The 26,288-nt window shown below is 29.2% G+C and overlaps 1 protein-coding gene across 1 annotated transcript in view; it reads right to left on the bottom strand.

Moving 5' to 3' along the window:
- LOC113382833 (ras-related and estrogen-regulated growth inhibitor-like) overlaps nucleotides 1-26,288 on the bottom strand; it is a 163,019-nt gene that overhangs the window by 49,852 nt on the left and 86,879 nt on the right. Inside the window, exon 3 of the mRNA XM_026621077.1 lies at nucleotides 25,962-26,018. Coding sequence (XP_026476862.1) covers nucleotides 25,962-26,018 — 57 coding nt within the window. The remainder of the gene's footprint in view (nucleotides 1-25,961; nucleotides 26,019-26,288) is intronic.

Genomic DNA, 26,288 nt, shown 5'->3' with positions numbered 1-26,288 from the left:
GCGCATATTCGGCTCGGATAAATATAAGATACGGAGCGGCATGTCCAACCATATCACAAGAATATAAAGCAACTGAAATTTATAGAGATTTGCTCTGGAATTATTGTAAATCAATATTTGCAGGTATCGGTACACAATACATTGATATATTCAATACATTATAAATTCAATATATCCGCGATAATTTAGCAACATTATAATTCACGCGATGTTTTGACATGTTTATGATCGTCAAAAGTAAGTGCTTTCACGGCCTTTACGATATTTAGACATACATCGCTCCTTCTACCTCTTTAATTGCAAAAGCGAGTAAAAGTTATATTATAACGACTAGAATTACAGCCAAAGAGCTACAAGACCACATAGAACTACAGAAGACTATTTAAGATTAAGGATAAAATGCATTAGTGTAAGGGTGCACCCCATCCCCCACAAGCATCACGTGTATTTTCAGTTACAAGAAAAAAATGTAAAATTTTTGAAAACTTTTTTAAAAACTTAAAAATACTATATATACAATACAATTTTTATAAACTTAAAAAGTTAAAAATTAAATACAAGTGATATTTTACTATATCTCCACGTTATATTTCGTGATTTTTTGTCAAACCCCCTAACAACGACACGTGATTAATGGAAGCCCCCTAATTTATAGAATATTATTATTTTCGTGAAAATTCCCTGTAAATATTTAAACTTTATTATTTTATATATATATATATATATATATATATATATATGTAGAATGTTGAATGAGATATTTTACTCGTTGATGCATCACGAAAGATACGTGCGCTATTCTCCATATTTATAACTCGATGTAACAGAATAGATTTTTTTTTTGAATTTGTTTTTTGGATAAAAATTGTATACGGTATTAAAAATTATAATAGTGTATGTAGATTTAGTTAACAACTAAATTATCTGAAAAATACATATTAATTCTTGATTAATTCTTGTATTGCTTTTGTAAATAAATGTCTGCAAATTCTACTAGAGCTTAATTTAGAGTATTTTAAGATTTTCAGGCAGACACATATTTTATGTAGTATATTTATTAATACACTACCTAAAGAATATAATTTAATGAGTAGTAATAAAAAGTAGTCAGTAACTTGTTTACCTACTATCAGTAAGGGTAAATATTTTACATCTAAAATTATATATTACAGATTAAACTAAAATAGAGTATCGTGCATAATATTTTCAATTTTATTTTATTCCAAAGTAAAATATCATTTAGTAAAGTTTTCGAAGCGAAAAATTCTGATGATATTTCCATTACAATTTAAGCACTAGCTCTCCTTTAACAAAAATGACAACTAAATGCGATAAAATAAATTTTGATCGTGTATAAATTCAATAATTTATAACCAATGACAATGCATTTATAGACCAGTTTTCCATTAGAACTCGAGTTTGTGACAATTAGGTGACCATATATTCCTATACCATAAATTATTTCTTGATATACGACGCTTTCTTTGATGGAAAGGAAAAGCTTTTACTTCTACTAGATAATCTTAAGTTTATAATATACTCTGGCTCATATATTATAAATGATTTATATGATTAGATGAATTATAATTTAATTTAAATGAGGATTGACAGAGCAGAAGCTAGTCGTATATTTGAAGATTATTATGTGCAATTTCTGAGTAGTTTCTACCTTAAACTATAAATTAAAATTTGCAATATTTACATAAATTGGATAGTGTGTATATTAGTATATTAAATTAAAACATCAGAATTATGTTACTATGATTTATTCCAATTTTCACTTCGTTATTCCACAGCAAAATTAGAATTCCGTTATGGTCAAAACAAGAGAATAATTTTCAATACCGACTATAGTTACTCTAAAATTATGCATACTGTAGAATCATAAACTCGAAACTTTGTTTTCGAAATGGTGCTGAAATATACAATACTAAAATACTTCCTAGAGAATTGAAATCGAGAAATATTTCTATCCTAAAGCGTCCATTTCTTCATAGACCATTTCTCATAGAAGCATAATGGACCCGACGCGTGGGTACGGGATGAGCTTAATAATCGCAGATCTGGGTAGAAGTAATAAAATAATAATATATAAATAATATAAATGATATATAAATGTATAATAATGAATTATGAATAATAAATTTATAGTTCTTGCAGTAGTAATACTAGCAAGACGCATAAAAAAGAAGAATAGAAGTGGAGGAAAAATCTAATAGGCTATCACACTTCAACGTGTTTTTAAGATTGTCTGATTTTCATGTATTTTATTTTAGTATAATTTTCATGCATTTCATAAACTAATAAAATACCACATGAAATATAAGAAGAAAAATCTAGCCAAACTTTTATTTTAATGGAAATTTGGGACATCCAATCTCATGGCTTGAAAGCGTAAGTAGCATGAAAAAATGCACCATCATAAATTTATCGGGTGGTAAATCCTGAATTTTACTCCAGATCCTTAAATTTCCCACATGGTCCAGAATTACCATTCAATATATAAATATCAATAATTTTTTTGAATTAATAAAGGTTTAGAAAACTTATAAATTTAATATTTTATATCATGAAAAGCTGCCAAAGCTATAGAGTTACTAGCGATCATATTTGGCAGTAATATAATCAAACCAAAGTTCTGTTTGAAGAGTTTTTCAGATCTTATTTTATAGTAACAACCAATTTTGAAAAATGGAATCAAAACAACTAATCTGCAGCTAGAATCCACTAAATTCCTAACCAGATTAAGGGTCCTAATTTTTCTTCCTCACTCCCCAATTTGGTTAGAAATTTTTAACTCAAATATCCACCATCCTAGATCTTTTACCAGATCCTGAATCTACTTCCGGATACAAATTTTTAACTCAAATATGGACCATCCTAGATCTTTTATCAGACCTTGAGTCTACTTCTAGGCACCAATATTGATAATGCATTTTGATAAAACAAATCACCAAATTTTTAGAAAACTGTAGAACAGCTAAAAGTCTAAGTTCATGAATAAAGAATCATGTTGGCGTTCATTTGGCCAGCAAAATAATTGAACTAAGATTTTGTTTGAATGTATTTTATATTTATATTTCTATAGCGAAAAATCTTAATGTTAGATAATGGAAGTAGAACCAGCAATCTGCCACAAGATCCTCAATCTTTCAATGACATCTAAAACCTGCTACTAGGTCCTAAACTTCTTTAAAAGTTCTAACGGCTCAGTTTCTAAACTTACCTCCGGAGTATGCCCACACCCTGATGGTGATTTTTAATTATTTTATGTCATATTATATAGCAACAAATTTCGACATAGAACAATAGAATCAGAACAACTTATATATCACAATGCCGCAAACCACTCAACCACATCTGTGCCACTTAGGTTCAAAATTGTCCTCCAGGATCTAAATATCCTAACTCTTCTGATCTCCTATCATAACCAGGTTTTAAATTTCTTACCAAATTATGTATATAACCTATCAACAAACTTAAACGTTGGAAAATGGACTCAGCAATAATAAATCTACAGCCCGGATCTAAATTTCTCACCTGGTTCTCGTAGCTGGTTCTAAATCTCATACCAGACTGAAACGATGCTGTCTTCTTGAACAGGTTAAAATTTTCCCATCAGCTCTTCTACTAAAATCGGTCGCTCGGTGTAATTTTTAATATGCCACGTGATGATTTAATAAATGTGAGGACATTGTATGGAATTAATCTATTCATGTTTCGCGTTGCATCTCCCGATCACATCGGCAGGAATGCGAAAGGTCATCCGATGTACTTCCTATATAAAGGTATATCCAATATCGAATAGGCGAATCTGCCTCGGCTAAACATATTACGCAATTAAAATTCTGACAAGCGCATATATTGGGAATTGTCGTATATTTTCAGCATTAGCAACACTTGGATAATATATTGGCAAAAGCTTCTTGGGGAAGTTCTCAGGGTATAAAGGTATATTTGATGTGCACGATGATAAAAAAAAATTATGCTATCATAATTTTTGAAGTCATTTGCGATAGAAGGAATGAGAAATAGTCTTCAAGCCCACTATTGATTTATAGTTCAGATCCGTATCCCATTGCGTTCCGGCGTAAACAAACCTACTGAACTAAATTTCGTACATTACTATATCTGGAATTTTCTTCAACAATACGTCACAATGAGGAATAACACTCGTAAAGTCTGAAAGATTTTCCAAGTTAGATAAAATAATATATATATTCACGTTGTGCGCGCATTTTGCCGTGCTTCTGCCGGGAGCCCGAGGGACGCTGATCGACGTCCGCAGATTTTTGATAAGAGACGGCAGATAACAGATTGTACGACGGCGCCGATATACCCTAAGGGCCTTCAGGGTCCAAGTTGTTGTTATTCACTCTCGGAACAATATTATATTACTTGGTCGATGTAGGAAATTTGTTGAAGATTTTGATTTTGACTAATTTACACATTGGTAAAAAATCAGGTTCAACTTCCATGGAATTTATGTGATGGATGGACCTAAATGTAAAAGTACTACTACTTTATTGAAGAATTTGGTTTTGATAAAACTGGGTGCAAGTTATTGATATCCACTCTCGAAATACATTATGTATTACTTGTTCGTGTTAAAGATTTTGATTCTGACAAATTTACCCATCACTCAAATTTCTAATTTTCTGGATTTTCACTGATAGATGGACCAGAATGTAAAAGTTCTGCAGATTGATTGATTCCGTTCTTATATTATATTACTTGGTCGATATAGAAATTTGCTGAAGATTTTGATTTTGACAAATTTACACATCAATAAAAATCAGGTTTTAGATTTCTGGAATTTCTCTGGTATGTGGACCCAAATGTAAAAGTACTAACATTTGATTGTAGATTTTAATATAATAAAACGGAGTCCAAGTTGTTATTCACTCTCACAATATTATATTACTTGGTCGATAAAGGAAATTTGTTGAAGATTTTGATTTTGACTAATTTACACAATGGTGAAATATCAGGTTTAACTTCTATGGAATTTATCTGATGGATGGGCCTAAATGTAAAAGTACTATTTCTTCATTGGAGAATTTGTTTTTGATAAAACTGGATAAACAAAGTCATTGATATCCACTGTCAAATCAATAATGTACTACTTGTTCATGTTAAAGATCTTGATTCTGACAAATTTAACCATCACTGAAATTTCTAATTCTCAGGATTTTCACTGATAGATGGACCAGAATACAAAAATTTTTACAAATTGATTGATTCCGTTTTTATTAAAACGAGTTCAAATTGTTGTTATTCACTCTTGCAACAATATAATATTACTTGTCCGTTATAGGAAATTTGTTTAAGATTTTGATTTTGACAAATTTACACATCAATAAAATTCAGGCTTGAGCTTCTATGGAATTAGTTTAATTACCCTCATAAATGGATTCAAAAGTAAAAGTTCTACAATTTTATCGAATAATTTGTTCATAATCAAATATTTCACTCTTGGAACAATATTAAATTACTTGGTCAATATAGGAAATTTGTTGAAGATTTTAATTTTGACAAATTTACACATCAATAAAATTCAGGCTTGAGCTTCTATGGAATTCCCCTGATAAATGGATCCAAAAGTAAAAGTGTTACAATTTTGTTGAACAAATTGTTCATAATCGAATATTTCACTCTTGGAAAAATAATATATTACTTGGTCGATATAGGAAATTTGACAAATTCACACATCAATAAAAATCAGGTTTGAACTCCTACGAAATTTCTGTAATAGATGGACATAAATGTAAAAGTTCTATAATTTTGTTGAACAAATTGTTCATAATCAAATATTTCACTCTTGAAACAGTAATATATTACTTGGTTGATATAGAAAATTTGTTGAAGATTTTGATTTTGACAGATTCACACATCAATAAGAATTAGTTTTAAAGTTCTATGGAATTTCTTTGATAGATGGACCCAAATGTAAAAGTTCTACAATTTTGTTGAGTAATTTGTTCTTCGTCATATATTTCACTCTTAGAACAATATTATATTACTTGGTCAATATAAGAAATTTGTTTAAAAGATTGATTTTGACAAAATTACACATTCTTAAAAATCTGGTTCCTAAGTTTCTCTGGAATTTGGTATATAGATCTTAAGATAAAAGTGATATAATTGTTCATATTCTTGTTGAATATAAGAAAATGTATAAAAGCTTTTAATCTTAACAAATATACACATTACTAGAAGTAAAAATTAGTTTTTTATTACTATGGAATTTCTCTGATATATGGCTCTAAACTAAATATAAAAGTTCTACAATTTCATCGATTAATCCGTATTTGATAAAATATTTAGCTCTTCTAAATAATGTTTGTTAGATGGTTAAAATATCTAATCAATATGATTAAAATAAAATTATTTTATACAAGATCGGATACGTGTTCAATATAAAATTTTATTTTATACTTCTTTCTAACAAAATATAATTTAAGATCATCTATCTAAATTTATATCGAAAGGTATGCTTTATTTGCATAATTATACACATATTATTCAAATTAAACTCCTCCAAGCAAACTAATATAAAAAATCTACGTTTTTTTAATTTTTTTAAATTAAAAAATATTCTATGACGCTAGCTATTAAATTTTATAACCTCTTCCTCATATGCCACATGGAAAAACGCTTCAAGGGAAATTTATTCCGGTTTATATTTTCATTATATTTTAATAAAAAATATGAACTTAACAACCTCAACATTAGATAAATGTTAAAAATAATGAATGAATTATTTAATATATTGAAGTTATAAAATACAAAAATACAGTCAAGAAAAAGCATGATTGATATATCGAAAATCATTAACTATCTATTATTAATGGTGCTGGTAAAGCCAACCAACTAAATATATTAACATAAAATTTCAACACCTCAGTCAAGTAAGGAAATAAGATTTTTCCATCGACGTTTTAAAAAAATATAATTTATGTTACCACTTTCAGAATATTCTATTTTCTATTGATCTCTATACTTTCATTCGCGTAATTTGATAATAATACCTAATCGAAAAATCTATCTCTAATTGCTTTTCGCCCGATAATAATTCTTGTTAATCAGATTACTCTGAATTTAAAAACGATTATTTCATTACAATTAAGGCCAGCAATTTCCGTATAAGGGTCACACGTACATCATGTACCAGTTTAGCTCCAAGTACAAACTAAGATTTGCCTAGATTATTAATTCCAAGAATTAAAATCAGTGAGAGCTCCTCTTATTTCAAGTCTTTCAAGAATGAAATAAATAGCGACTGTTGCTGATAATCTTTTGTTGCTGAGAAATTAACAAACTCACACAACGAGGCATGTATTAATTGTTTTCGTATGCGAAAAATATCAAAAGGAGTGTATTTCGATTTCTAAAAAAATTTTGCTTTCTGTGGGAAAAGGTAAGGAGAAATCTGTAATATATTGAATAAATTTACATGGGCAAGATTATGGTATTAATTAGTCTTATTGGCAGTGTTGACATCGGTACAACGTGGGCAGACAAATAAGCATTGTTTAGTAATTAGTATGAGAGATGATTTATTTGGCATTGTAGTGGAATAAAATTATAAAGAACACGTTCAATATGCCAATAAGGTATCACTTCCAAGGTAAGAATTCTTTTTATTTATTTATAACTAGCAATCAGAATACATATTCTATAAGCTAATGTGTGACGTATACACAAAATAAAAATTAAAAAAAATATTTAAAAAAAAATGGACATGGATAATAAGCATAAAAATTAGCATTGGAATTAACTAGAAATTCGTTGTACACATATAATACCTTACTTATAATATTTTCAGTTTATAATTAAACCACTTTTTAAGATTCTAATATTTTGAGGGATTGGTTTTATCTATCAAAGCTACAAGCATGCAAATACCTCAAGTTTCCCTTGTGAGTCTAAAGGACATTTACGGACAATTTCACAGTGAACACAATGCCGGTTTGTCCCATGAAATTAACTGACAGAGAACAATGAGTAGCAATCGAACAAAAAATATTAGTTTGTACTACATGCTAAGTATCAGAGATGACGCTGTATGTGAAAAAAGAAAAAGAGTTTTCCGCTTTTCTATTGAAATCTTTCTTCAATTTTTTTTGCTATAAACCTCACGGAGTCCGAGACCTTTCCAACGAATGCGAAATCGTCGAAATCGGTTCGTGCGTTCTAGAGTTATATCGTCAGGAAGGAAAACCCGACTTATTTTTATATAAAAGATTACCCTATAAGTAGAAGGTAAGGTCAATGCATTTTTGGATGCAGAAGGAACTAAAATGAGAAAAGGCTGGACTCTTGATTAAATCTTTAAATTTTTCCTCCTCAAATCTGAGTCCTATAGAAGCATATATGCATCCAGGAACATTTCAAAAGATAACTATCAGTGGAACTAGTAGAGCATAAAACTCCTTGTCGACCATATATATCTGCGGCCACTGATTTTGCGCCATATATTTCATTAATCTCGCATTAAGTTAGAGGCTTTTGATAATGATCGCAAGCTCATTGTACTCGGAATTTCTAGTTTGTTTATTATCTAAATGTACAGTTACTTAATACACTGAATTATAGGCGGTGGCGTAGAAACGTTTACTATACGTGAGCAAATTTGTAGAGAAGGATCTACGATCTTATTGCTATCGTGGGGCTATCTTATTTATTTTAATTAGAAGGATGGTTTTACAATGTTTACTTGACCAGGTTATAAAATAATTTTCCATACATATGAGTCTATGAAAAAATATATGGTATATATGAAGAGCTCCACGTTTTGGTAGACCTCTTGGCGATCCTTTGCTTAAAAGTAACAAGTAGAGTCCTTCAAATTTTTTCTGTAGAAAACATGATGATATAACGTCAATAACCCCGAAAACGTCGAAAACAAACTATGTATTTGAAAAAAAGCTCATATTACTCATGCAGGTTATCATCTGCTTTCTAATCTTTTCTTTTAATTTTTTCTATCAAAAAACTTTTGATATTGCTGTTCAAAGCGGAAGACAAAATCTATTCTATATATACTATCTGACCCAAAAATATTATAAATTTGTTCTTAAAAAATTTCTAGAGTAGCAAATAGTTTGTAGTAGGAAGGTGAAAATTTAGGACAATATGCGATTTTTACCTACGCGTTACAAAAAAATGAAAGAAATGATGAAAATAACTCAAAAAAGTATTATGGGTATATAACCCTTATTTTCTCAGTTAAATTTTAGCTTTTCCATAAGCTCAAGAAAATCTGAAATGAATTGGAATCTGCTAAAGGACATTCACAAAAAATTGAATTACTGAAATGCCTGTTATAAAATAGGGGTTTTTAGAAGGAGAATGAAAATTTAGTACTTTGTGAATTGTTCATTACTCGGTACAAACAAATTGATTTAAAAAAAATCTGAAAAAAATGTTGGGGGTAAACAAATCCTAACATATCCATAAGCTCAAGAAAATCTAATGATTTACAAAAAAAATAAAGTGAAGAAATTGTCAAAAACAAAATCTTAAGGGTGACCACCCTTTACCACTTCTGGGTATGAAAACTTATGTTGTCCAATTCTCAGTCATACAGAACGTGATCATGAAATGCCATAAAAATCGATCAACTTATATTACATGTTCTGACAGAATCTGGTTGCAAATAATCCTGATTGTTGCCAAACTGTTATAAATTTCCAACCCACGTACCATATGTATCCCATTATTTGTACGGGCAGGCGTATTAAGTATTAACCAATTTCTATTTAACCTGTCTATATAACTCCTGAATGGCGAACAGACTGAAACCGCCCATGTAAAGCCACGTGTTTTTCTTGAATTATTATATTACAAGGAATATAAATGTCAAAAATATCAAATATCAGCGATTACAGACACCGATAGTAAAGGTAGATAATTTAGAGTTTACTTAAAATTTAAATGTTAATATGGAGATATTGACTTTTGTGCAACTACTATGTGAAGCACCTTATTGGAAATAGAATTTGATGGATATCCTAAAAACTCATTCTATTAAAAAGTGTCTTACTACGAAGACAACTCCTTATATATCAGTTAACTTCTAATTAGTTTCATTTTGAATCCATCATCTAACAAGTTTACCATGTTACTTTCAAAATTATCTGACCTTTACAAAATTAATCCTTATTTACACACATGAGAACTTTCAACGACTTCGACTTGTACAAAACATTTATTACTAATGTAGCAACAATAGACTGTAAAATATGACCGATTATAACATTTAAAATAATCTATAGATTTCTACATATATCATTCTTGCTTCATTTGGTGCATTTTCAAAAAACTTATTCGAGCGATACATTTATGCATTAACTATTACGTAAGTCGCCTGCAAAGTGCTCTTGTAGAGATTTATATGAAATATTTTATCAAGACCATTTAAATACTTTTATATTATTATATAAGACAGATTTATACACTTAGCAATAGCAAAATAATATATGACTGTGTATATAATAATATTACATGCAAAGTACAACATTATTAGGTCGTTTATGTGAACCGGCAATGAGGTTTCAATCGATTTAAGATTGAAAGATCTGGTGGAAAATTTAATCTTTTCTTCAATAAATGCAGAATAATATTTATTATTAAATAATAAAGAATGTAGTGAAAGTTTAATATAAGGCAAAACTATTTCTTGCTATATTTCTTGCAAATTTTGATAACTACTATTATTAATGAATTAGCTGAACAAACTATGCATAATATTTAGCAAGAGTTTGTATTTGTACTATATCCATATATTTATATATGAGTTTATTTTTTTTATAAATTTAGTTCCAACTAAAACCAGAAAATCATTTAGCAGTAAAAATACCTTCATATCGCTAATTGTTGGTAAAAAGTTAACCTAATGATTCTTGAAATAATAACAAGGCATTGTGTCCGCAGAAACTAAGATAAATGCTCTAAGTGAGAGAGCTAGTAGATATTTTGCAAAAATATAAATAATAAGAATTTTCAATCTGACAAGGATTACTTGAACTTGTGAAACTTCGCATGGTGATAGAGTTAATAGTTAAACCAAACCCCATAAAATATTATAGGCCTATGAGAAGAAGTTTAATTATAAGTGAGTATCTTTGTATGAATATCTCGATGAAAAACGTTAATTTTTTATATGAAATGTGCATTAAATTAAATGACAAATAAAAAGATGACCGTAGTCCATATGCATCTTTTTGTCAATAACTTGGAAAACATATACTAATCATCTACAACTATCAATGAAATAGTCAATTTTAAATTTAACCGATACAATTGTTTTGAATATATAAAAATCTTATACCGAGTTTATAAAAACTGTGGTTCCAAATTCAGTTATAAACAAATGCATGGACACTAGAATTTTCAAATTAATTCTGGTTCCAAAATGTTTTACCAAACAATGCATTATAAAAAATGTGGTTTCAAAATGTATTATAAAAATTGGGGTTTTAAAATCTCTTAAATAAAAAATGCATTATAAAAACTGTGGTTTCAAAACCTATCAGAAAAAATGCATTATAAAAACTGTGGTTTCTGAATATGTGTTATAAAAATTTATTATAAAAATTGTGTTTCCAAAATGTTAGAGACAGTAAATGCATTCTAAAGGTAGTATTATTAAATGTATGGTCAGTAAAAGCACAATAATTTTATTTTATAAAAGCATGCAGTTTCCAACAAAGTCCGAGATGTAATTGCAAGAAACGTTGATGTCAATACATCAAGTTCATGTATTTTATATTATATAATATAACTATTATTTTTTTACTAGATCTCCGTCTACGAAGGCGCCAAGCAAAGCAGTTGCATTAAAAAAGCCAAGTTGAAGATGTGAATAAACACACAACTTCTAAGAATGCAACATGTATGTTAATGGTAATACTTGGTAGGAGAATGTTGCTGTATCTCAATTAAAGTTAAATTAAAATGAATCAAAGCAACTTGGATTAAATTCCTAACGACATATATTTATGAGCAATTTTAAAACCCAGTAGTTACATACCTACATCATTTTTAATTATTGATTTATATTGGCGTCTGTAAGTTTTTATAGGAAAGCAAGTTTAATCGTGATTAATGGCTTACATAACTTAAAGGTCTCTCTATATATCTTAATTAAAATATTCAGCAGTTATGTAAAAAATAAACTATTTATAATATTGTGGCATAATGACATTCTACAGCAACTCCTTGCATCTTAAGAATCAAGTGATTTTCACAATAAAAGACTATATTCTAAAAAATCCTAAAAGACTATATTCTAAAAAAATTGTAATTTTTGTGTAAAAAATAATTAATACATTTTGCAAGTTTACACAATTAATACACAATTATAGTTTGCAATAATTAATACATTAGTAGGAACGTATCTGGTAGTAAAAATATAAAAAAATTAAAAGCTATTAATCTGGTTCTATTGATTCAATTCCATGAACTAAATTCATTTTACTGCTTTCCACAATACAAATATTAGAAACGCGATACAATATCGTTTTTATTGATAATTGTCTGCATTATATAGAGATCACCGGCCTATTCCGATACACAATTGACTGGCAATTATAAAGGCACTTCGATATCATAAACCTTTGTTTCGTACAATAAATTTATGTGAAATATCTGTGAAAGTGCTCTCGACTAGCCAACAAACAAACAATCAATGAATGAATGGTTTAACATACAACGCCTAAATTAGGTGCATAAAAGTGAGTGTGGACTATTGCCTATAAATAACGAAACACTTTCTAAAAAAAACTTTTTCCGAGCCTGATGCTACATTAGCACCCTTGTAAGAGACATATGGGAACGAAAGCGAACGATCGTAAAATTATATCTGGATAAAAACAATTAGAAGGTTGAAATGTTTGTGCTACATTTAGTTTTATTGGTTTGATGCTTCATGTCGTATATTTGATTTTGTAAATTACCAAAAAGTGTACTTACTTCATTACTTTCTCTAAACGATGGGTTCTTAACAAAACTTTGTTTCTGTGCGAAATTAGAATAATACAACTCAATATAATAGATTTATATATACCTGAAATAATCATTATTAACTTCCCGTGGGGTAATTTATTGTAATCGTCCAAAAATCGAAATTGAAAATTTTTGCATTTTTCGACGTTTTGAAGGTTTCTGAACATTTTGGCATACCTCAGAAAAAATTGATGTGTGTGTGTATGTATGTATGGATACAATTTTTTGTCCACGTTTACGGGCTCACGGATCAACCGATTGGAATGGTTCAAAAAACATTCGATTCCTATTGATTGGGAGATGTGCTGATTAGTTTTTGGCAAAGGCAGGTCCAGCAGTTACGGAGATAAAGAGCAAAGAGTGCAGAAAATAGAAATCGAGTTTTTGAGAGGACTGAGCATCCGATTTGAATGATCTAAAAAACATTCAATTAGTATTGATTGGGAAAAGTGGTTATTAGTTTTTGGCAAAGGCAGGCCCGGTCATTTCGAAGATACAGAGCTAAATGTGCAAAAAATGGCAGTTTTTGAGGGAACTAAGCGTTCGATTTAAATGATTCAAAGAACTTTCTGCTTGTTTTAACAAAATAATTGGAGAAAATGTTGATAAAAGGACAAATTTTGACTTACACACTCATACATACATAAGCACATATGTATGTACATATGTATATATATGTACATACATATACATATGTATATACATGTATACGTATATACATATGTATGTATATGTATGCACATATTCACCAATTTTGGTGTCAAGCGAATCAGAGTGATTTGAAACATCCAGGACAGGTGATATTAGCAAATCGGATTTTCTGGTAAAAACAAACACCTCATTAAGGTATTTATGATAATTAGTATATTGTGTGTACTTGCTGAAATGCAAAATGATGCAAAAATGCATATAATGAACTCACAGTATTACAAAAATGTGTTAATTAAAATGGCAAAAGTAACCTAAATAAAGTGCACATTTGCCTTTAGTCTTTCCGATATGAATTTCTGCATAAATACCATTTATCATTACAAATTTAATTTCAACAAAACATAATCTAATTACCCAAAAACGAAAGTGATATGTGATACTTTATCTAAATGATATACATAAATACATCAGATAAAGTAAAAAAAATATATATAAGCCCACGATATCTTCACATCTTCCATATAAATTACGTCCATTACTTCGTAGCCCGACAACAAATTTATGTTCGTATTTATGATAATGGTGAATAAATCATATTTGTGTTCTAAGATGAATGAGAATAATGACTCTAAGATGGCTATTTTTATTTAAAAGAATTGTCAAACACGAAATAAATATAAACTTGAGACGATGTTTATATCAAAACCCACATTCGGAATATGTCATGTGAGGTAAAGGTTATGATCCAAGAGGCAAAAGTAATAAAATGTTTTATGCATATAAAAAATTATTAATAAATATGTTGAATTACCTTTTGTTGGTAATTTTCCATTAATTCTGCCATAGATTCTTTTAATTTTCGCACAAAAACACTAAATTGTAACACCACATATGTACGTATACTGATTGAAAAGTGAGACACAAATGCGTATGTCGAATAGGTGTCAGGGATGTCAGTGTCAAATGATCTGTTCCGTCTGACACAAAATATTAGGGTCTGTTCCGACATACTAAAATCCTTATGCAGTGTCTAAAATTCATTATGCAGTGTACTGTTAGGTTTTTTATTTGCCTAAATGATATTTATGCTTAAAAAATATTTATTTTTAGAATTATATGGATATTATATTTATTTTATTTTAATTAATAAATTCTAATTGTAAGAAAAATGTTAAACTATACAGAATTAAAAATAAAATTACTAGTATGTCAATTGTTTTTTTTTATTAACTTTCCGATAACGATTACTATAACGTAATATATTTATTTACTTCATAAAGTATAATATATAAAGTAAACCTAATAACGTAATTTATTATTTACTTTACTTTAATTAATAAATTCTAAGAAAAGTGTTCAATAGAATAGAATTAAAAACAAAATTAATATTGAACTAGTATGTAAAATATGTGCTTTTTGACAAATTTTGAACAAGTATGTCAATTGTATGTTTTTATTAACTTCCCGATAACTATTACTACAACGGTTTTAACAAAGATTAAAAATGAGATTGTTTTCTGTACATTTTGGCATCCTTTAGAAAAAAATGAAGTGTGTGTGCGTTTGTGTAGATACAGTTTTTCCATATTTCCAGGAAAAACTTTAAAAAAAATTCAAAATAAAAAAATATAATTGTGGGCTATATGATAAATAAATAAATAAATAAATAATAATTCTGATTTTCAGAAAATTTCAATATTTAATTCAATTTCATTCAATTTTCAAAAAATTTAGCAGGTGTTTACACAATGCTCAGAAAAATTTTTGTTTTTTGAGTTTTTGAAAATTTTAATTGCAGTACAGAAAGTTCCAGCCTTGATGCCATTATTCAGGAACTAAATAAATGTTTCACGATTCGTTCAATGAAAAGAAAATCATTTCTAAAAAAATTATGCAGTTTCTATTACATGTAGTCTACGTTATTTTTTAAGAGCTTCCATAACAAAACTTGAGATTTTTTACCTTTTACCCTTACCATCAATGCCCATATTTCCCAGGTGAGTGTGTACTCACATTATTTATTTACAGAACGCCCGGTAAATGGTAAATATGGTTGATTTCTTTTGGTCCGGCTTCATTGAGACCAAATCGAGTACAATGCGTGATAAAAAATAACAAATAAACGCTCATATTGTAAAGCACACAAACGTCCCAGTAATAAATATCAAGATAAACCTAAATATTCAAGACTTTTATTTGTTGAAGGAGAATTCACCTATATACGAGTACTGGGACAAACTTGAAAGGGAAGATATGAAGATAAAATAATTACAATATTGTATGGAATACTTACAATATGAAGAATCTTTTGCCACATGTTCTACTTAAAAAATATAAGTATTAAAATATTTAGACCGTGAAACCGAAACAAAAATAAGATCAAACAAAAGCGTCTAATAATTTGTGCAGAGATTCCGGAAATGCAGTAATGTCTTCCCAAATTCACCACCGCAAAAATCAATCAACTCAGGTAATTTTCTCAACCACAAATGTGCCTTCCATTTACTTCTTCGTACTAATTTAGGTTCCAAAATATTCTTTTGAGAAACAACATATAAAAAGAGATCGAAATTTTCACTTTAAATTAAAAAACAATTGGATGCTGATATTTTTTCCAATATCTGCACCTATTCCATATGGGACTTCAGCAAATAGGGTCCTGATATTAATCTTATTTTGTTGAGTTTATATCGTTCATTGATTTTGTTAATTAGTTAATTTTACAGATTTTGGACTGGTTAATTTCACAGATAGTGAAAATGTCAAACAAGTGAAAAGTTTTTTTTTTCTTTTTTTTTTAATTATTTTTTGAACAGCAATCAGAACTTTACGTCCTATGAGCTGTTGGGCCGAAACTTCTCCTTCCTTCGTATTTTTTTAGATGGTAACCCAATGGTTAATCCATCCATATTTGATGATTTTGTTATTAGAATTAATCTAATAGGGCTGACAAAATGAAAAGTGAATAAAATGTTGTGTTTTCCAATCCAAAGTTAGTACGCAATAAGTTTTTCGCAAATAACGTGATATATAGTAGCGAATGCTTGTTTGATTTTCTTATCAAATTCAGTTCACTTCCGTGTTACAAAATAGGTGATATGCTGATAACGACTCTAACAAACGTACTGAACCTGTATTTGCATTGATCTATTGCAAAACTGGACAAAAACCGTTAACGTAGATACAGTTGATAAAATGTTTTGAAATCGATAAGTTTATTTTATTAAATGAGCTTGTCCTCGTGACTCAGAGGAAACAAATCAGAGGAAAGAGATTGGAAACCAAAGCTTGGTCCAGGTTTGATTCCTTCCTCGGTCAGCTTGATATCAAGCACTAATGTATTAACAATCTGATCATTTATAAAAGTTGACACGTCATGACAATCTGCATATGTTATTGATTCCTGATCAAAGCTGACTCGAATTGCCACATTACTTCCCCTTAATTACTTTGCCACAAAATCTGTTTGTTTCCAACTCTTTTTGTTTTGGATTTCATTTAATAATTTCCTGATCAAGTTTTGAAAATGTCTATATAAAAGAAATATTTTTGACTACGTCTGAATTATTCACTTCTAATTGAAGATTACGGTTTAGAAATTTATTTGGTGATTTCGTAAGACAGCACACAAACTGACAATGAGTACATAATTCGAAAATAAAATATAGGATAAACCTAGACAAATTGAATTTAAATTCACAAAAACTCAAGCTTTTATGATTGTGGTCCACAATTGTGCACAGCACCTCTCGCGCGAAATATACGAGTATCAACTTTTGCAAACCGAGAAGATAATTGCAAACGATTTCCGACTTTATATTCATCGACATCGCTCCCATACAATTTTCTTCCCAACATTTTACCCAATAAATTTCATCTCGAAAATGGTTAAGTACATATATTTTTGAATAAAAAGCAAAGTGGTAAACGTCCAGCCATATGACAGTTGGCCTTGGTCGGCGCGGTGGTCCGCATTAATCGAATATAGCTCGTGCAATGTGCACTGCAAATTTCATTTTATTTTCACTTTTTTTATTTTATGAAGCAAACAGTGGTGTACTTGAATTAGACACGGCCTGATAGCCGTTTAATACGATTAATTTACATGAAACGGAACAACGGAAGCATTTCGAGAAAGAGAATCCAAGGGCTGGTAGTTCAGGAGGTTAAGGTCGAAGAATAATAAAAAAATCTTAATTTTCCAGAAGGATAACATTGAAATCTACAATAAAACCCACGTTTATCAGCCAACATTTGTGCTTACCAATTTGTCTTGAAAATGCCTTGAATTGGTCTTAAGGAAATAGTTGGCCCAGAGCACTAACAATACTAGCATTGAACCATGCCTTCAACCTGATATAATCCTTCGGTAAATTTATTTAAATAACACATTACGTTATCATATAAACAAATAATATTATCAAGGACAAATTTAATTGTAATCATATTTTGAGCAAATAATAATGAACAAGTTGAAAAATATGTTGAAAATTGTATAAGTGACTAGAATCACAAATAAAAATGTAGGATTGCTCAAAGGTATATAGCCACTAAACCACTAAAATTCAAATGACATAACCAAACTTGATAGAGGAATTCAATTAAGAATCTTTTAATATTCAAGCTTTATGAGAGCTTTCCATTACCACCACAAAACTCAAATATTTTCTCAAAATATGATATATAATATTGGAGATAATCTCACAATCATAATAACTTGCTTGCAGGTATTTTAAAATTAAATTTGTATTATAAGCTCCAATTTGTCTAATTTATAATACCATCTTTTACTACGATAAATCAGAAGACAAAAATTGAACCTTCAAATATTGTTGCTCCAAATATCAAATATTGTTGCATGTATCAGTTCTGCCTTTCGTTCTAAAAATTCAATCCAGATAATTTCATTAATTTCAAAATTAATTATTTTTTATAAACCGTGAAATATGATCATAACTATTATTTATAGATCGTAAATTTTAATTCGGTGTGAAGAACGTCTATAAAAATATTAAGTCCAGTTAACTGTTCGAGCATTTTTCAACCTCTCAAATCTAAATATTATTAGTACTATACTGATAATAAAACATAATAAAATCAAGTAATAATTAAATCAATAATTTGCATGAGTTAAAAAAAATTCTAGTAACTAGGTGGCAGAACATGATTTATTCAAGTAGCAAGATTATATTTTAGCTTTGTCACTAATTTATTCAAATTTATTCAAAGATTTATTGATAATTGAAATAAATTGAATTTATAAAAACAAAAAACAGTCCTTTAATTTATAATGAACAGGCTGATATTTATTAATAAATTCTAAACACTACTTTTGAATATAGAGATTTGAAGATAGATATAGTACATTTTTATAGATGCATATCAGCATAAGATTAACCAGTAAAATATAATGTAAGACAGTGTCTAATTATATACCTTAAACATATAATAATAGTAAAATGAATGAAATGAATTATATTCAATTGGATTATCATGAAAAAAGCTTGTTATCCCATTATTATACTACTACATGTTTATACGTATAAGATGGGGAGTCAATTGGCCCCACTCTGGTATTTAAATGATTTTGATGCCATTTTATAGGTATTTTGAGAAAATCCAATATTCCAAATTTCAAATTCGTAGCTCATCATTTGGCCGAGATATCATTGAAAATATGTGAAAGTGGCCCCTTTTTTCAAAGTCGTTTTTGCAATTTTGGGATATGTCTAGGTTATTTCGCTTACTCTTTCCTGCGGCTCCGGAGCAAAAAAATCGGAGAAACTTCCCAGAAAAGATTTTTTTCCAAAAATAAGTTTTTAATATGAATTATAAGATTATCATCTAACTATCTGATATTTATCCCTGTTCGTCTGTCTCTGTAGGCTCTTTCTTGTTTTTTTTTTCAGACTCCGGAGCAATAGCTCCGGAGAAATCGTTTATTTTAAAAGAAAACACTTTTTCGAGAATAATTTTTTATTAACTTAACAATGAAAATGTCATCTATTATTTACTACTATCTATTATTTATCCCTGTTCGTCTCTGTAGGTTCGTAGTACGTGTTCGACATAACGCAGTGGAATATCATATATAAAAAACCGAAACTGGCGCCAGAGCAAAGTCAACGCCGCGACGGTTTACACGCGGCCGAGCACTGATTCGCCTTATAAAGACATTTGCCGTTTGATAAAAAAATAAATAAAAAAAAACGACAGGAATAATTCGCATCAGAGCACCTCGACACCGAATTATAATAAACGTCATAAATAACAATTTGGCCGAGCTGTATTTAAATATAGCCTTCGATAGATCTAAATGGATTTTAAATTTTAAAACTCATGTATATCAATATGGAGTATATGGAGTGTAAAGATATAAGTGAATGATTACTTTTAATTTATTACCTTATACTTGTTTTGCATATTATTTGAATAATAGAGCAAGTGATACATCAATATTCCTAACTAATAGCATGTCTCTTAGGGTCAGTCAGTCAGTCTATCTAGGGTCAGGATTTATTTTTATAATTTATTTTTATAATTTTTTCTTTTTTGAAAAATTTGAGGTGCTGAAAATTACATTTCCTATGACTTCAAAAAACTGCTGTGAAAAGGTCTTGGCTGCAGTTCAAATACTTCACGAGATATACACATTTAAAGGATGTGAAAATTTGAAAATGGTTAATCTGATATCTAGAGTCAGAATTATTTTTAGCATTTTTTTAAATAATCAGAGATGCTGAAAATTACATGGTACATTCCCTATGAATAAAATATAAAAAACGTGAAAATTTGAAAAACCGTTTTAAGCTGATATCTCGGAAATGATAAAAGAAAGCTGGAAAATTCTTTAACTGACGGTTTGATATTTTTCTATTATCTGTATTTCATCCATGGACAGAGGAAAATATAGCATGATTCTAGAGTCATGATATAGTTTTTCTATTTCTTCGATGTGCTGAAAATTATACAGTATATTCACTAAAAAGTTAGAAAGCTGCTACCGAAATATTACAAATGTGTTTTTCAAGATATACGCATTTTAAAAATGTGAAAATTTCATTAAAAATGATGTTACAGGTGTGAAAGATTACGATTATATTTGCAAAATCAAATTAAGAAATGTTGCTTTAATCCCATAATCTTTTCAGCGCGAAACTTGCTCAGAATGTGTGAAAAAGCAACTTAATATTAAACCAGGATTGTGAGTCACGTGCATTTACATTGTCAGCTGAGGTACATCGCACGACATACTTCGCATATTTGAATTCTTGAGGCAATAATATGCACTATACTGCATGTTTTTATAGTTTTTATCGTTTTGTTAATGTATATTGTTTATTTTCTTGCTTTTTTCCTTTGTGAGCCGATTTAATAACATCATAATGAACAAGCAAGAAAACTAGAGGTACATTGAACAATGTTGTCTAAGGGGTAATAAAGGATAACAATATTATTCTTCATTTTCCCATATGGCTCACGATTGTCCTTAGAGTAGATGCTCTCTAAATGAATATAAAAAATAAGTGACAATAAGTTGTAGTTACCAGTATTGTCTAAAAGAAGGAGAGCGAATGGCACGAACTAGAAGGATGTATGTATGTATAATCAAGAGAATCATAGCATTCTAGATCCTCCCCCCTGAAGTAATGACTAACAGCGGTTCTCGTGGGAACAAGGGGATTTCAGAATGTTCAAAAAAATATTTTGGAAGAAGTCCTCAATGTTTTCACAAAAGGTGTTTAATTCTCTCTCAATACTACACAAATTGCATTACCTGTGTCTGAATATAAAATGACTCCACTTCAATCTATTAGCAGCTTAGTGTTATAAATATTTATAACAAAAAACTGATACAAAATAACGCATACGACAATTAAACAAACCTTAAAGATTACTTGCGAAAAATCACATGGTAATGAAATTGCAACTATGTATACGAACAATAACATATCATTCAAGTTAGAGTATATATGCTAATTCTGTACTAGCAAGGATATTTATTTTGAGCAGAAGGATAATAATTAATAGTACACTTGCAAGGTCATGTAGAATTGTAAATATTTTAGTGCTGATAGAAAATTATTTATTGTTCACTCAATTGAAAACAAAATTCTTTCACCATTTTTTTTTATGTAAGTATGTTACCCAAGCAGTTGCTTTTCCAAGAAAGTCTAAAAAATCCAGGAAAAATATCAATTACAATTATAAAATCTATACCTCTTTCTCAGTTCTCCAAGTTATTAAAACGTTGATAAACTTTTATAATACATTTACTAGCCTAATGGAATCTTAACAGGAAAATGTTACGGCATCGTTTCAATTAGATTTACCTTATAGCGCCATATAGGAGAGATGCCGTAAATATAACAGTTGTATAGAAAAACAAGAGAGGCACGCAAAGTTAGGTTTATTGATGCCAATAAATAAATATAAGCACTCTGGTATAACATCTGCAGAAATCTGCATACTTAATAGAGGGAGATCTGGAAGGAATTGAGTAAAATGTAAAAGATACCATTGCTTTAGCTATGGGCACAATGACAAAAGTCATTTGCATACCTTTTATAAAGGTTATTCAAGAAAAATTGTTAAATTTAATCTAAAAATAGCAATACATCTTACAAAACAATTAGTATATCTAAGAATTGTATTCAGGTATCATAAACTAAATATATAAAGACTCAAAACCAAAAGACCAACAAAAAAACAACACCTTGGTATAAACAACCACACATTTCCGTCTATCCCCGATAAATAATTTGCAATGAAAAGTCCAAAAGTCATAAAAATTATTTTCTTTGAAATCGTTTTAGGTCAACAGAACATTAATAATTTTTGATAAATCTAATAGGTATATTTTCTATAATTAGTATCAGATTTTCTGATAATATATTTACATTTATCCCTTGACTAAGAAACCGTTCCGTTATTCCAACATCTTAGAAAAATATTAATCCATTACCTTGGGTATTTATTGAATGATATTATTATTTTTGCACTTCTAATCGAGAAGCTTTATAAAATTATTATCCATAAAATAACATAAATAATTAGCCAGCTAGATATTATCACACTTATTGCTTTCTGTCTAAAACAAGTAGAAATATTAGATCAGATGGAATATTTGCAGAAATCGTAGAATAATATAACAAAATTAATACTTGATTTTCTAGAAAGAAAAAACCCTGATACTTGGCTGTATATATAATTGAAATGACTAAAATAATATGAAGCTTAAAATAACTAAATATGTATCTACTAATGCGAACAGTGACGCGTTAACCAACTCAGCTATAACAACATAACTAAATATGTATTATTAATTGATATATTTCCAATCTCTAACCATTATCTCAATATATCATGCAACCCAGTAATAGAATTAAAATAACACAATAAATATTAATGCATTTCCTGGCGTTAAAATATCTGCATAAATCTTGCACTCGGAAATGCAATTTGATAATTAGAACGTGATAATATTCAGCCTTGCAAAGTGAATTATTGCATTTTAAACATATCGATACTCTAATCTCATCTGATTGAAAATAATAGAAAGTTGAAATAATTAAAATTATTTATCCGAAAGTTATCTTAAATTAGATTGAATTTATTTCAAGGTTTAGAAAATATAAACTTTCCTGAACGGTTGGTAATAAATGAAATCAATGAATAAAATCGAATTAATAGATTTTCAGTCTAATTATATCGAAAATTTCAATTGCGAAATTAATATAATCAACTCGATTTAATCACAGCATTTGATATTATTGGACTCTGAATTATTTATATTTATAGAGTTCTGCAATCAAAATCAAATTTCAAATTTAAATCCCAGCTCTCTCTAGAAATTCTACTATAACGACTAATATTATCTCTAACAAAATTGTGGCAAAAATAAAAAATCAGCACATTCACATAAAATGAATTTTAATATGTATTTAAAATTATTTATCATATGAATTTAATTAGACTAGAGACTATAGTAAAAAATCATAAAATCTAATAGAAACAATTTTTTTAAATTATTTCTTGATAAAATCCATAATTTCATTCTTTTTTCACAAATAATCGTATTCATATTTGTGATCATTCGCAGATCACTCTAACCATCATCCCTCTTAATTTTTGAAAAAAATCTTCGATAAATTTTAATTTTAAATTATGCGATTTCTTCAGCCAATTAGACACATAATCCCATTTATCCCTGTATATGGTATTGAAATACCTATTAATAAATCCTATTTGCACTATTTGTTATATTATACTAGAAGGAAGCATCGTATCAATCTGCAATCACGTCCAAAGAACAAAATCGCTCTTAGGGTTTCCTGATACTATTATTACCATAGTCAACGGGCTAGACAATAAATAAAAAATATAATAAAATTACTAGAAAAAAGTGCAAGTATATATTTTAATTGCCCTTTGAATGCTAAAATTTATTTTAGCAAAAAATGCCCTTTAAACATAAATTTAAATATTCAAATTTGAAAAGCAACGTGAAGGCCAACTTGAATGGTCATCACAAATTTGTTTGGGTTGGGTTGGGTTGTTACCATCTTATACGACTATAAAGTTCTAATTGCTGTTAAAATTGTATGAAAAACTACAAAAGTAAAATGAATAAATATTATCCAGACAAATATCTCAATCCACCGATTCTCTGTCTATTAAAATCATCCGAGATATGATACCTGGCAGTGCGTAATGTCATGTATTTTGTTTCCTACCGAGTGAAGGTTAGTCTTTCATGTCGAAACGTTTTTCTCTATCGAATAAAAATGATTTAGAAACGTTAGGCGGATTATAGATCGATCCTTAAAGAGAAGACAGAAAATAATAGGTGATCTGTTTTCATTCTGGAGGCGATTTACACGATAAGGAGATATACATTTGAAAAAAAAATAGTAATAACTGGACATATGAAATTTCCTTTCTCTTCCTTATTGATCACTTAAGTGTACGTTGATATATATCGTTTAATTTAAATTATTAAAGTAAAATGTTTGGAGGATAGATAAAAGTGAAGTGCTTTTTGTGAAATGGTAAGGCTTTCGCTATTAGATTTTATTAGATAAAAATGAAAGTAACTGATTAGTACGATATTTGTACGAGATTCATCGAAATTCATCTAGATTCAACGAGATTCATCTAGATTTGTACGAGATTTAACGATATTTATCGAGATTCGAACGAGATTCATCGAGATTTGACTGGGATTCATCGAGATTCATCAAGATTCGAACGAGATTTGTCAAGATTCATCGAGATTCGACTGAGATTTACCAAGATTTGAACGAGATTTATCTAGATTCTACTGATATTCATCTAAATTCATCAAGATTCGAACGAGATTCATCGAGACTCGTACGAGATTCATCGAGATTCATCGAGATTCATCAAGATTCAAACGAGATTCATCGAGATTCATCAAGATTCAAACGAGATTCATCTAAATTCATCGAGGTTCAAACGAGATTCGACTGAGATTAATCCAGATTCGAGATTCGAACGAAATTCGTCTGAGATTCCGAGAGATTAATCGAGATTCGACGGATATTCATCGAGATTCATCAAGATTCGAACGAGATTTATCGAGATTTATCGAGATTCATCGAGATTTGTACGAGATTCAACGAGATTCATCAAGATTCATCAAGATTCGAACGAGATTCATCTAGATTCATCGAAATTAAGTTGAGATTCGTCGATATTCATCGAGATTCATTAAAATTTGAACAATATTCATCAAGATTCAAACGAGATTTATCTAGATTCGAACGAGATTCATCAAAATTCATCTAGATTCATAAAGATTCGAACGAGTTTCATCAAGATTCATCAAGATTCATCGAGATTCATCAAGATTCGAACGAGATTCGAACGAGATTCATCGAGATTCATCAAGATTTGAACGAGATTCATCGAGATTCGACTGAGATTCATCAAGATTCGAACGAGATTCATCAAGATTCGAACGAGATTCATCAAGATTCATCAAGATCCATCGAGATTCATTAAGATTCATAGAGATTCATCAAGATTCAAACGAGATTCATCGAGTACTGAATAAGAGTAAAAGTGTATAATTCCTCAAACTAGATCAACAAAAAAACGTAGAACTCCTATTTTCATGAAAATGATGATTGTTGTACAACATTTTGAAACTTGGCTTAAGTAAGTAATTTCACTAGTAAATTTCTACGAAAATTCGAAAAATTTTAAATTCAATAGTATGACAAGATTTCAACAATAATGAAATTTGAAATAAATATTAGTTATCTAAGACTTACCATTTGTTGAACTATATTCTCCTATGTACCTCCGTGTCAGGTATCTCACTGTGACAGCTGAAACAGGAAAAAAAGGAATTATTAATTATAAAATTAAAAGAATTGTAATTATTTAAAGTATAAGTAAAATTATTCAAAGAACTTGAACTTCAACCAAAGCTATTGCAAACTTTTGTCCTTCATAACATGAGGAGCAAAAATACTGGATTCAGTTACCATTACCCAAAAGACAAGCCTTCCAAATTTCCTGAAACCCAGCAAGCCAAAAACATAATGCTCCCATTAAAAGCATAACATCGAAATATTAATGTTAATGTTTTGCGTGCA

The sequence above is a fragment of the Ctenocephalides felis genome, unplaced genomic scaffold (assembly GCF_003426905.1).
Source record: "Ctenocephalides felis isolate EL2017-DRISC unplaced genomic scaffold, ASM342690v1 CF-g0.4_SCAFFOLD_03570, whole genome shotgun sequence".
Taxonomy (NCBI): domain Eukaryota; kingdom Metazoa; phylum Arthropoda; class Insecta; order Siphonaptera; family Pulicidae; genus Ctenocephalides; species Ctenocephalides felis.
The sequence above is the reverse complement of the archived record's forward strand: the minus strand, read 5'-3'. Positions and strand labels throughout refer to the sequence as shown.